Source organism: Bidens hawaiensis, unplaced genomic scaffold, assembly GCF_021521415.1.
Source record: "Bidens hawaiensis isolate Kalapana, Puna unplaced genomic scaffold, B.hawaiensis_p1.1 tig00012229_1, whole genome shotgun sequence".
NCBI lineage: Eukaryota > Viridiplantae > Streptophyta > Magnoliopsida > Asterales > Asteraceae > Bidens > Bidens hawaiensis.
Genome location: NW_027491988.1, coordinates 365,330 through 379,444, shown reverse-complemented (window position 1 = coordinate 379,444; position 14,115 = coordinate 365,330). Strand labels below are relative to the sequence as shown.

Here is a 14,115-nt window from a genome sequence, read left to right as displayed (position 1 = left end):
CATGTAAAAGCACCGGCTTATTGGCTCCCCTGTCAGTTCACCAATTATGATTAATTACCCTAGAAAACAGCTAACCCGTCGGTTTCACTATCTCAATGCACCTAAGTACATGGGGTGGTCTAGAAGAGATTTAAAGGACACGGGTAAACAGTGAAACTAGGGAAAACTAGGCAAACTTCCTGTCAAACAGTTCAACCTAAAACCCTAATAACAAAAACAAACCCGACAACTTATCACCCGTCGAATATCTAAGCAAGTAAGAATATAAACTTCCAATAATATGCTAAAAATCAGTTTCTATGGTGAATGAGCTCAATAAACCATAAACAAGTTGCAAACACACAGTAAACAACCCTAACATACACCTATAATCGAAAGACATTCAATCAAGCGACATGTGAAACATTAATTCAAGCACAAATCAAAAGTTAATACGCATAAATAACATCCAACAAATCTAATCAAAACTTTTAATTAATCAAAACCTAATAAACAATTCCCAAAAACCGTTTAAACCCTTAATAAATCACAAAACATCAAACCAAGCCTAGATAACTAAAAAAGTTTAGCCAACAATCATGCTCAAGACAATAAAATATATAAGTTCCATAATTTTCATAAAAATAATAGAAGCCAACCAAATAATAAGAACTCTTGGTTGAGTTGATGTGAACCCGAATACTCTATAATCTTTATCTTTTCTTTTACGATGATTAAAGATCCTAACTAAACTCCTCTCCTGTTTGAATTCGGCTGCTGTGTGTCACCAACTGCTTGCGTCCCAAAAGCCAGGAATAATAATCTTTTTGTAATGCTGCCGACACCCCAAATTATATTGCATTCCACCCTAAATCTTTCACCGACCTACGTTAAGTCCATAAAAGCCAATGTTACTAGAAATAATGGGCTGCTACTAGAAATAATAACTTTATTCTTGTTTTTAAGTTATGGGGCCCACTATTATTTTGTTTTGCTCAGTTCTTGTACAGATGCACGCCTTAAACATTCAAAAGTTATAGCATCATATTAAAATTTTAAAACAAAGTAAAATAGCTATTCAAAACTACTCTCACTCTCACGTGCACCAACTTCATTCATTCATTTATTATTATTATTATTATTATTATTATTATTAATATGAAACGCACCTTTTTTTTATATTTCTTTTTTTTCTTTTTCTTTTTAAGTACTTTATATAATTATAATAATAATTAGTATTATATATCAAATGCTCGACTCGTCATTCGTCGGTCTCAAGTGTATTAAAAGTGTTCCAATTTATCCCGTTGTCTCTTGAAATTATTAAACTCACACATGAACCAAATAATAATATTTTTTAATAAAAACTTGTTTCAAAAGCACTTAAAAGTACATGGAATATATATAATATTTGTATATAGTTAAGACCGCATCAGTTTACTTTATTTTCCCATTTTAAACAGGGTTTGTTCGTTGTTTAGGTAACAAGTTTATGCACACCCGCTTTTCAGGAAGAAATTCTCCATTGATTTACGAGCCAGAGATTGAACGTTTAGCTCGGCATAACCGAACTTAGATCAGACAGTCAGCTATGGAAGGTCAGAACCAGAATCAAAACCAAAACCAAAACCAACCATCCGAAGTTTTCCAACGTGAACCTAACCCACCAAATAATCAAAACCCACCAATTAATGACCTACCACCACCAATAAACACCAATCAACAATCCCAAAATTCAGCCCGACAATCCAGAAATCGAAACCTTGACAGACCCGGGCCATCAGTCCCGAACAACACCCCTCGTCACCGACAGCCGATTATATAGGATTTTGACCATGTCAGTATTCACACTAAAGACGAAGAAGAGGGAGATGAGAAAGAACGGGGACCAATGAATGATGGGTTTGAGCTGGGAAATGCAGATGAAGGTATACAGATTGAAGAGGTTGATGAGGTTGAGGAGCAGGTTAGGGTGAGAGGTAACAGGTGGAGGAACAGAAATCCGGTTCGGGGTGGTATATGAAGATATCGGGAGGAACGAAGACAGCCGATTCAGGTTAACCGGGGAGGTTTTGAGGAACCGAGGGCCAGACGAAGGAATTATAGGCCTCCGGTTCAGGGTGTTAACAGTCGGTTCAGACCGGCTATTTCAGATGGTGCCTCACCTATTGTCCCACAGGTTCACGAGCCGGGACAGCCGACATTTAAATCCCGTCCGTCCTACATCAACATAGTTCCACATTTTCACGGACCGGGATCGGAAGACCCGTATTCACACTTGTCAGATTTTTCAGCTATTTGCTGGTCTATCGGTGATGGTACATACGATCAGGATGAGGTTCGGTTGCAGTTGTTCCAGTTCTCACTAAAAGACAAAGCAAAACACTGGTTCAACTCGCTACCGATGCACGGTATTGAGAGCTGGGGCTGAGATGCAGCAGGTTTTCCTTAATGAGTACTATTCGCAGTTGAAGACTAACGAGGCCCGGATGGAGATTCGATATTTTTCACAGTTACCGGGTGAGTTATTTCATGAGGAATTTACTCGTTATAAGGAAATGATCAGGAAGTGCCCGCACCATCAGTTGAGTTGTGGGAGTTGATTAAGTGTTTCGTTGACAGGTTGACTTACGAGGATAGAAAATATTTGAAATCGTCATGTAATGGTATCTTATTGAACCAACCCGAAGAGGATGATTGAGATTTTCTTGAGTTTATGTGTGAGGATTCCAAGTCAGAAGCAGCTGCTGAACAAAGACGAAAGGTTGGGGTCAGCCGATCGGTTAAATCAGCCTCGAGCAAGTCAGACAGAGTTGTAGAGTTGGAATGAGAACTCTCGGGTTATAGACGAGAGAAAAAGAAAGAGGTTGGTAAAGTTGGGGTGAAATTCCCGTTTTGTTCAGATTGTGGAGAATTAGGGCATAAGACAGAAAATTGCCCCGGGTTTGATGAGGATGAAGATTCCGATAAGGAAGAAGTCAGTTACGCATACGGGGAGTCCAAAGACCAAGGGTTTTATTCAAACACCTATCACCCGGGCCTAAGGAATCACCCGAATTTCAGATACGGGAACGCTTTGAGTAAGTCGAATCTGAACTTTTAGGGGTCCAGTCAGAACCGATAGCAAAACAGCTACCGCCAGGGTGGTTATCAGCAGGGTTCGAACGGTCAGAGTAACAGTCGGGGATATAACAGAGATGGTTACCGGGGTAACAGTTTGTCGAGTAATCAGAATCAGGACCAGCAGAAGGGTAGTGCAGGAAATTCAGACTAGTCAGTCCATTCAAAACTCGATGTGTTGTTGAAGCTTGTGTCAGATAATCAGAAGGAAACGCAGAGACAGTTCGAGTTAAGGGATAAGTCATCAGAGGCAATGTCAAAGCAGATTGGTCAACTCGCAGCAGACGTGGCAAGATTTCAGAAGAATGCGGGCCAATTACCTAGTGATACTACAGTAAACCCGCAACATGATAGTTCAAGCTCTAAGAAAGGTAATAATGTGCACATCAATGCGGTAAGTCTGGTACCTCATTTTGAAATTACCTGTGTTGAGGTTGAGTCGCCACCGCAGTTCGTTGAGGCGGTGGTGAATGATGTTAGTGATGAGAATGAAGGTGTTGGTCAAAATGAAATGGTTTACCAAAATGAAGTGAAATTAAAAACAGATGAACTAACGTTTTATGAAAAATGTCCAAACGCCAAATTGACCAACACGGGAAATGAGGAGGTGGAGGATAATACCACCTCAAGTAAACTCCAAGACACGGGAGTGCCATTTTTATCAATTCAAATTGGAGATTTTAAAACTGATCGGGCACTTCTAGATCTTGGAGCATGCGTTAGTGTCATGCCCGGCAGTTTATATGATCAGTATGAGTTTCGCTCGTTAGAGAATGTAAACACCACCGTGGTGTTGGCGAATCAAATTCATACACACCCCCGGGGCATGGTCACTAATGTAATGGTTCAAGTGAACGATTTTTACTACCCAATTGACTTCCTTGTACTTGATTATGCTAAGGGTAATATTAAACAATCTGAAGACATACTAGGCAGACCGTTCCTTGCTACAACACATGCAATAATTGATTGTGTTGAGGGATTTTTGGGCATTAAGTGTGGGAACCGTGTTAAGCGGTTATTATTGTTCGAAAATGTTACTAACCCTCTTGTTGATAAGTGTGTACCATCGTGCACAAATCATATAAGAGAGGGGTGTAACATCTCGGAAATCCCATATTTATTTTGGGTTAAAATGTCAACTTTGAAAGATGAAGGATCTAGAATTTATCCAAAATAAAAAAAAATCTCAAATCAAACTATTATGCTATAAAATGTTACTATGATTCCTTACTTCACATCAATATAATAAATGAAAGGAATAGTCCATTTCTTGTTATGAACCGATGTGGGTTTTGAAAGATCCCTTTTCACATTTATACAAGTCCTTTCACCACAAACTATAGTTATTCAAATATTATATGCATTTAAGAAGTTATAATACGGGTTGTCTTATCCTTCATTATTTTAATAATAAACATATGGAAGAAGTCTTCATAATGAAGCAAAGGCCTTTGATAAAGACACGATACCAGTTAGTCACCATTGTTATTATTAAAATATAAGCACTCATCAATATAAACTCTCAACAATTCAACACACAGAAATGTGGGGAAGCAAGAGTGCAACGAGATAGGTGTAGGATTGAGAAAATAAGAAAGAAAGGTGTAGGATTTGCAGTAAACTATTATGGTGGCAGTAAACGGTTTTATGGTGCACTTTGCATTTCGTACGCTCGCATCGCCGAAAGCCACATAAAGGCCGCTTTAGTATTTTTGGAAAATAGAAGTATGACCAAGAAGTGACAAGTTATCAAAGACGAGGGACTAAAAATATAAATAAAAAAATCTGATTCCAGGAACCTATCGCGCTACGCGATGAGCCCAAGAACAAGACCATCGCGCTACGCGATGGTCTATGATGACGCATCAACACGTGTCGCGACGGGGAGACACGTGGCAGACGCTAGGGCTGAGTCAGCAGCCACGCGTCATTCCCCTGACATTGCGCTACGCGATGCCCTAGGTGACGGGACCATCGCGCTACGCGATGGTAACAAAATTCGGCTATAAAAGGGGAGGCTCACGGCATTTCTTTTCACACCACAAAGCACACACTTTCTAACACACACTAGTCTCGGTTTACGTGCCGATCTCGTGGAACGTGCCAAGCTCCGAAGCTCTGACGGTTTAAGCTATAGAACGCGAAGTAGAGTAGAAGTGCTGCTCAATCAGTCATAGGCAATTAACTTCTAATACCCGTACGAGGTAGGGGTTCTGATTAAGTTATTATTTTATTTTTATTATTATAATAACTTAGACCATAGTCGGGGGTATAGCCTGAACCTTGATCAACTGTTAAAAATAATATAGTTTTTCATAAGAAAATGTTATAGTTAAATATTTTTTCTTCATTATTAAGAAACGTAATGATTTACATGCAAAGGGTATGGTTAAATAGTATTTCTTAATGATTAAGAAATATACTATTCATTCACACAGGTTATAGTTAAAGTAATGTTTCTTCTTGAAGAAGAAACCTAGTATAGATGTTTCTTCCTGAAGAAGAAACTTGGATATGACTGACAAAATAAACAAAAAGACTAAAAGTCCAAATGTTTTATACAAACAAATGATTTATCAAGGTTAAAGCTATGCAAAACCAGACTTAAGGTCTGCCGAGTTAAATCAGACTTAAAGTCTGCTGATCAGACTAAGAGTCTGCTGAACTGAATTAGACTTAAAGTATGTTGATCAGACCTAAGGTCTGCTGATTAATCAAAAATATATTTATGCAAACCTATTACAAATATAGGTTAACAGCATACTGACAGGAAAGGTTTTCAAACGTCACTGAACTAACAACACCAGGTGAACACGTTAACCTTTTACTGTCTGAACTGATTTTACTCTTGTAAAACTGGTTGTTAATTACGAAGAGTTTGATAAATGTTTGCATGAGATATAATCTCTAAAATCGTTATAATACAAAATAGATAATAAAAAGCAACTCAGACCGAATACACATGTGTTTGGATTCAAACATAACTGATAATTGGCATAAAAAACCAAGTCAGTCATAACCGGTTCTCCAACAGGGTTACATAGCCTAGGGGAAGGTTGTCTCCAAATAGGGGCTATGTACTCGGGAAACCTTTGAATTGTGTTTGTAGGGCAGTGGTACAAATCCCGGGAATGAACAGGCATTCCTGCTGAGATTGTGAAACAGAAAACTATGTTTGTATTTAACGACTGTTATAAACTGTTTTATTGAGTCAACGATTCACCAGCTTTGTGCTGACGTATTTTCCCTCCACATTTCAGGGAAACTGTAAAGGATAGAACTGACAGGCAAGACTGATAGAAGATTGGAGACATAGTCATTAGAGGTGATCTGATGGCTCAGATATTTTATTCAAAATATTTTAATGAATTATATTTTAATGGCTGGTATTTAAATTATCAAAACTGGTATTCTAACCCAACATTTTATAAATTAGTATTATATTTTAAAGACTTCCGCTAATAACCCGCAACTCTGATATATTTTCAAAACAGATACCAACTAACGGGTGTCGCACCTAGTCCCTAAGTCGGGGTGTGACAAGGGGTGTTTTGTAACTGACATGAACAAGCTGAAAGGTAGCAGTGAGAAGAAAGATTGGCAGGAGAAAGGTGTTAAGATGAAAGATGGAGAGAAACCGACAGCAAGGAAAGGAAGGAGAGGAAAGAAATCAGTGAGTTCTATGGTGACCTCACCGGTTTATGAAACTACTTGAAGAAGTCGAGGCATTGTCGAGCTGTAGACACGCAATTCAACGCTGACCGGGAGGCAACCCGGGGTTTGTAAGTGTGTTCCATTTTATCTTCTGTTTGTTGAGTCGTTGTTTGACTTTTGTCTCGAGTTCTGTGCAACAAATCCCAAGTGTGGGGAGGCTTTTGGTGCAGTTTGCGTCTTGGAGGTTCGATAAGTAATTGGTTAATTTCACGGCTTTCCAAGTAAGTATTGCAAATTTCGACGCCGGAAACATGTTCAGGGTGTTGTCGGGATGTTGAAAAGTGACTGGGTCGGAAAATGCCCGACCCCAAATCGGCAAAAAAACTTTCTGTTCACCGGGGACCATCGCGCTACGCGATGGCCCTGGACAGCTCACCATCGCGTGGCTGGGACTTCCCAGACATCTGACGTCATCGTGTAGCGCGACGACGCCAAGACCAACCCCATCGCGCCACGCGATGCGTTCCAAACCCTAATTTGAATTAATTGGGTAATAATAATATAATAATATTTATATATAACAGCCCTCCCACCTTGTCTGATGTATTTGATATGTATATTTGTTTATATTTGTATAGTTGTTTGTGTTGCTTTTGGAACTTTGTGGGTGTGTTCCCTACAAACTCTCACGAGACCTCACTCGTCCACCCGGGCTACCAGGGGGTTTAAAAGGCTTGTTGCATACGCTAAATGCAACCGTGATTCCTGCGAAAGTGAGTTAGGTCTTTTATTATTTTTAATTAATTAACAAAATTTTTTATGAAACTGACTAATTCGGCTCGGTAATGACTTTTATAATATAAAAATATTAACTATCAAAAGACCTAAGTATGTATACTTGTGAGTGGTTGCTTATACATGTCTCGAGATTTATGCAGATGTGGTTAGTCAGTATTGATTAGTTGTGGAGACGTGTGTCACGAGTATGTGAGAGTTGTGGGCCGAGTTTAGCATTTCATTGTCATTATTATCAGGTGATTTCGGTTTCATAAACTGTTTTGTATTTTTTATATTTTCTTTTTAGTTTTTTAGAAATGTAATTGTAGAATTTGCGTAAACCCATCACATTTGTTCCCTGAGTTTTTAAGTAGTTAAACTGTCAGTTCAACCCCGTCACTAAATGTTTATTAATTGTTTTATTATTTTAACATTGAGGACAATGTCAACCTCAAGTGTGGGGATGGGGGAAAATTGAAAATTTTTAGCCCAATAGTACCTCGAATAGTATTCAGAAACTTAAGTTATTAACTGTCACTTATTGCGATTAATGCCAAGTTAGAGGTTCTTGGTCATGGTTGGTTTTCAGCTTCTCGATAGTTTTCCCGACAAATGTTTTTAAAATGAGAAGTTGAAAATGGAATCGTTTAGGCCGGGATAACGAGTCAAGTGGACGGGTATACATGTTTCATATCGGCAGCCCATATTTCCAGATATATTGTGAGATTAGCCCCTATACTTAATACACATATTATATAATAGATATAAAACATGTTTTGTCATTTATTAAGGGAAACCGGTATGTTTTATAGAATTAGAACTTGCTTGTCACATGCTTTTCGAGATCTTAATACCACCACCTGTATGGAGATTAGGATTTTAGAAACCCATTCCGTACATATTTTTCTCACTAAGTAAATTCCTTAATTATCCCCTAGGAGCCCATTTGGACCTTATTCCTTTTTCGTTTATTAAACTGAACATTACAAACCATTTCAGCCTTGGCCTTTATTTTATTTTTACCCGTATGATGAAATCCAGTTCGTTGTCGAGTGTATATATATTGAGTTGTACTTAGTCATCGAGTTGTAAAGTTGTCAAGTTCTGAGTTGTAATTATCAGTTAATCCAGTCATTGCATCTAAAAAAAATCAAAAAATCAGCAAAAAGAAGTTATCAGTTCAGTATTTCAGTTGTTATTAGCAGTTGATTATGTAAATAGTAGTTGATTTTGTATCTAGTTCGTTTGTATTCGTGAGTCTATACATTGGTTTATTTAACTGGTTTCATCCACCTGCGTCACTAAATATGCCTAATCCGCACCCAAACCTAAGCCTCAGCAAAACCTTAGTCTGAGTCTTTATGCAACCGGTGGTTAATGGGTGGAGATAAGACTGACCTGCAAGCATATTAAGTTGTAACTCATATTAGGTATTTTGAGGGCAGAGACATATATTGGCACATCTTTTGCTAGTCCAGATATTAAACCGAGAGGAGTGTTGATAGTGTGAGGGGTGTGAACATGTATGCCCTAACCGGAAACAAAGTACACTTGTCTGGGCGATTCTATAGTTTTATGGTAGCATTAACTTTATTTGTGGGTTGTCAATCTAGAAAGTGTCAGTCTAGGAAACTGGGTATGACCTTAAACCTTACTAGTATTAATGGTGATAATTGGTTGAACTATGATGGCGGTTAATGTTTACTTTAGAGTTTTGCTTGAAGGCAAGCAAAAGATAAGTGTGGGGATGTGATATTCGGTCTATTTGTACATATATTAGTATGTTAACTTGGTCGTTTTAGTTGTTTAGTTTAGGAAATATGGTACTTCATACATGTTTATTGTGTTTCAGGTCACAGGTACTTAACGCGCTTAATTTGGGCCTGTACGAGCATGGAATGAAGACCCGGGATGTCCAGCATGCAAACCGAGACATTAATATGGACTTGCTGAGTGAAGTGACCCGTCGCGTAGCGCGATGGGTGTGGAGGACAGGGCATCGCGCTACGTGATGCCCTTCATTATATTCTGCATTGACTTTGGTCCATCGCATAGCGCGATGGGCCAGGAGAGGAGACCATCGCGCTACGCGATGGTCCCCAAAATCGTGAAAGTTAGGGTTTTGTTTTATATTACATCTTGACGACCCTAGACGCTATTATCCACCTTCCAGACGATTTTCAGAGCAGAAAGGAGAGCCACCATCACTTCCAATCATCTCCAAGCATCATACATGTCCTACCAGATCATAACCGAAGCCCGAGAGATGTCAATGCACGGCTAGTTCCTTCGAGTCATACCCGGGATGTAGAGTATTGTATCTTTCAGTTTTTCTCATGTATTAAGAACGAATTGATTGTAACTATCTTTGATGTTAATCTATGAGTATTGATGTCTAGTATGATTGTGCACAACGTCAATTTAGGTTTATTTCGATCAGAACGATTAGTGTGCCAGTTGCTATGATAATTGCTTGTAGAATTGTTTTGACCTGTTAATTGCAAGAAAGCATACGTTTGCCCTTAGTTGAGTCACACTGGCAGGGACCGTTTTGATAACCAGTTCCGTGTGTTAGTGAGCGTGGATGCCTAAGGTTTAACCAGTTAGTCAGTCTGTAGTTGACACAGGATAGTTTATTTGTTAAGTTACATGAGTTTGCTGTTAGGTTATGTACTTGGATTTCCGGGTGTGATTTGTCTTTGTTAATTGATTGAATACGTGATTGCTTGTTTGCTTATTTTAAAAATATAAACTGTTTGCTAGTGTGATCAGCACTTTATTTGAACTACTTCATAATGTTACGAATCGTTTACACTTTACACTGACCACATACTCCTGGTGGATACGATACCTTACTTACCCATCTACTTAGGTTAATTAGGTTTTTGCATGACTTAAACGACGGTCATCGGTGACTATTTGGCAAGTGGTTCTTATGACAAGCGGGTGTACATATGGTCGGTTAAAGATGGGAAGATTGTGAAATCGTTAATTGGTGATGGGAGCATATCTTAGGTGAGCTGGAACAAGGAGGGTAACAAGATTGCTTATGCTACTCATAAGAATAGCGTTTGTGTTTCGGATTTCCGCATGTAAACCACTTGGGGGTATAGATATTAACCAAGTATGACTAATATCATAAACTCACTCGTAGAACTGATAATCAGAATTTGAGAAGAAAAGATTGCTTTGTATTTTCTGTGTATTTTACATAAGAACAAGACACCATAATTTATAGGTGTTTTACAATTACAAACAAAAAAGGAAACAAATAATATGTTGCTAGTCTATGGGCTGTAACAAGCTGTAAAGATGGTAAATATGTCAAGTATGAGCTAGGATATGATGACAAAAAACCTGATCTCATGATTGGCTCCATTTCATTTGACCTTCCTTTCTAACATTCCCCCTCAAGTTGAGTGGTGGGATCTCCAATACTCAACTTGGCTAGACACTCGTTGAATATTCTCCCGTCAACTACTTTTGTTAGGATGTCTGCTAGTTGGTCTTTTTATTGTACGTGCGGAAGTTCTATTATACCTGCTTCTAATTTTTCTTTGATGACGTTTCTATCAACTTCTATTTGTTTTGTTCTATCGTGTTGTACAGGATTTTCTGCTATTTGAATTGTTGCTTTGTTATCATACATAATTTTGCTACCTTTGGTTGGAGGGAAACCAATTTCTGTAAGAATTTTTTGTATCCATAATACTTCTGTCAAGCCTCGTGCTATCCCTTGAAATTCTGTTTCTGCACTTGATAGCGCGACTACCTTTTGTTTCTTGCTTCTCCATGTAACTAAATTTCCGCCAACCATAGTAAAGTAGCCTGATGTTGACCTCCTGTCATCTATATCTCCTACCGCATCTATATATTCCTGGACTTCAAGATGACCATGACATTTGAAGAGGACACCATGACCAATTGTACCTTTAAGATATCCGATAATCCTTAGAGCAGCTTTCATATGAGTAACCTATATGAGTAACCTGAGGCTTATGCATGAGCTGGCTAACTACCCCTACTGCATAGGCTATGTTAGGCGAGTATGAGATAAATATATTAGCTTCCCTACCATTCTTTGATAGATTTCTTTATCTGCTGGCTCTGCTCCCTCCATCATATGAAGGCCATGGTTAACAATTATTAGAGGATCAACTGGTTTGCAATCCACCATTCCAGTTTCTGCCAATAGATCAAGAATATATTTTTCTTACAGATGAAGATACCATGCTTAGATCTAAGAACTTCTATTCCAAGGAAGTACTTAAGTCTCCCCAAGTCTTTTATTTCAAATTCTACGAACAAGTTTTTCTTCAGATTAAGCATTTCTTCCTCATCGTTTCCTGTAATAATCATATCATCAACATAAATAATCAAACAAGTAACACGATCACCTCTTCTTTTAAGGAACAAAGTGTGATCTGAGTTACTCTGTTTAAGACCTTATTTTGTCATTCCCAGGGAAAATCTGCCAAACCATGCTCGAGGAGATTGTTTGAGTCCATAGAGAGACTTGTTTAATCGACAAACTTCTCCAGTTTTAAAGTTTCCTTTGGATCCTGGTGGAGCTTCCGTATAGACTCCCTCCTTTAATTCGCCATGTAGGAAGGCATTTTTAACATCATATTAGTGAAGGGGCCATCCTTTGTTAGCTTGAGAAGAGGACCCTTATTGTGTTAATTTTGGCAACTTGGGAAAAAGTTAATCAACCCCATACATTTAAGTATACCCCTTAGCAACCAAGCGAGCTTTATATCTTTCAATAGTTCCATCTAGTTTATGTTTGAGAGTAAACACCTATCGACATCCCACTGGTTTCTTTCCTTTCGGAAGAGAACATTTTTCCCACGTGTCACTTTTAATCAGAGCTTCCATTTCATTCTCTATAGCTTATTTCCATTTCTTTGACCCTAAGGCTTGTTCCACGGTATTTGGAGTTCCCTCTACGTATAGGGAGGTAGTGAAAGCTTTAGCTTCTATGGATAAGTTTTCGTTGGCTATGTTTGCCATTGGATACCTTGAGCCTATAGTTTGTTTTTCTGGGAGTACCGCTTTGGAGGAACTCCTCTGGTTGTCCTTGCTGGTAGTGTATATCTTTTAGGTGCCTCCTGCCCACATTGTTCATTTTCTTGTGTCTCCTGTCTATCCTGTTGCACTTCATGACCATTATATTCAGAAGTTTTTGGTTCTCTCGAAGGATCACCATTTTGATTAGTTTGAAGTGGTTCAGTAGGTTTAGATTGACTTACCTCAGACATCAGGTTAGGAAGATCTTGTTCAGTTGTACCGATCGTTTCACTATAGGACTGTCTAGGGGTGGGTGACTCATTTGGGGAACTGTGATTAACTTCTTGTGATGGTGGTATCCATTTTAACCAACTTAGTGTGTCAACATATTCTTTCTCCTTCTGCTCGCCATGTTGGGTGTTGTAGAATAATTCGGTTTCAAGAAAGTCACAATTCATTATGGTGTACATGTGACGTGATTTTGGATTGTAGCATCGGTACCCCTTTTGATTAACCCCGTACCCAACAAAGACACATTTTTTGGCACAAGGATCGAGTTTGCTTTGATTTATTTTTGGTATATGAACAAAAACAGGACATCCAAAGATTTTGGGAGGTAGGGTAAGGGGAGGACGAATTTTGGTAAATTTGGCCAATGCTTGAATTGGAGTTTTAAGTTTAAGAGCTTTGGTTGGTAGTAGGTTAAGAAGATAGGTAGCTGTTGCAAGAGCTTCAGGCCAAAAATTTGTTGGAGCCTTGGATTCAATTAGTAAGGCATGAGTTATTTCCAAAAGGATACGATTTTTCTATTCGGCCACACCGTTTTATTTCGGGGTGTGTGAACAAGATGTTTTATGAATTATCCCTTTCGATTGACAAAACTGTTTCATGGAGTCATTAACAAATTCTCCTCCATTGTCAAATCTCAAGATTTGAATGGATTTTTGAAATTTGTTATGAATCATGGTATAAAAGTTTGTAAAATTTCCAAAGACTTCAAATTCGTGTTTTTAAGAAATACATCCATAATTCGGGTACAATCAACAATAAAAATCACAAAATAACGATAGTTTCCCCCCCAAAGTTATTTTTGCAGGTCCCCGCACATCAGAATGAATCAATGAAAAAGGAAATTTTAACTTTAGTGTCATTATGTTTGTAGGTGTGAATATGGATTTTGGCCAAAACACAAGTTTCACAATTTAACGCATTATTGTAAGGAAATAACTTTGGAAATAAAAGAAGTAAATAATCAGTAGATGGGTGCCACAGTCTTAGATGCCATAACCATGCTTCTCTATCGGTACTCCCGTGAGCCAACATCATAGTTCCTTGTTGAGTCACTTCATCCACATAATACAATCCTTGGCGTTCAGTGCCACGCCCAATGATCATCCTTGTCCTGATGTCCTGTAGGATACAAAAGGTGGGGTGCATTAGAACAGTACAATTTAATTCTTTGGTAACATGGCTAATTGATAGAAGTTTATGTGACAAAGACGGTATATAAAGATAATTTGATAATTTCATCGTTGGTGAAATTTCAATTGTCCATCCCCCTTTTTACGGTAA

At 38.4% G+C, this 14,115-nt stretch overlaps 1 protein-coding gene across 1 annotated transcript; it reads right to left on the bottom strand.

Annotated features, from left to right (window-relative positions):
- Positions 1-8,611: 8,611 nt before the first annotated feature.
- On the bottom strand, positions 8,612-11,500 carry LOC143540391 (secreted RxLR effector protein 161-like). Its single transcript, XM_077033470.1, has 2 exons — positions 11,074-11,500; positions 8,612-8,673 (listed from the first exon to the last, which is right to left on the bottom strand). The coding sequence occupies exons 1-2, from the start codon at positions 11,498-11,500 to the stop codon at positions 8,612-8,614; spliced, it is 489 nt and encodes a 162-aa protein (XP_076889585.1).
- Positions 11,501-14,115: the final 2,615 nt, after the last annotated feature.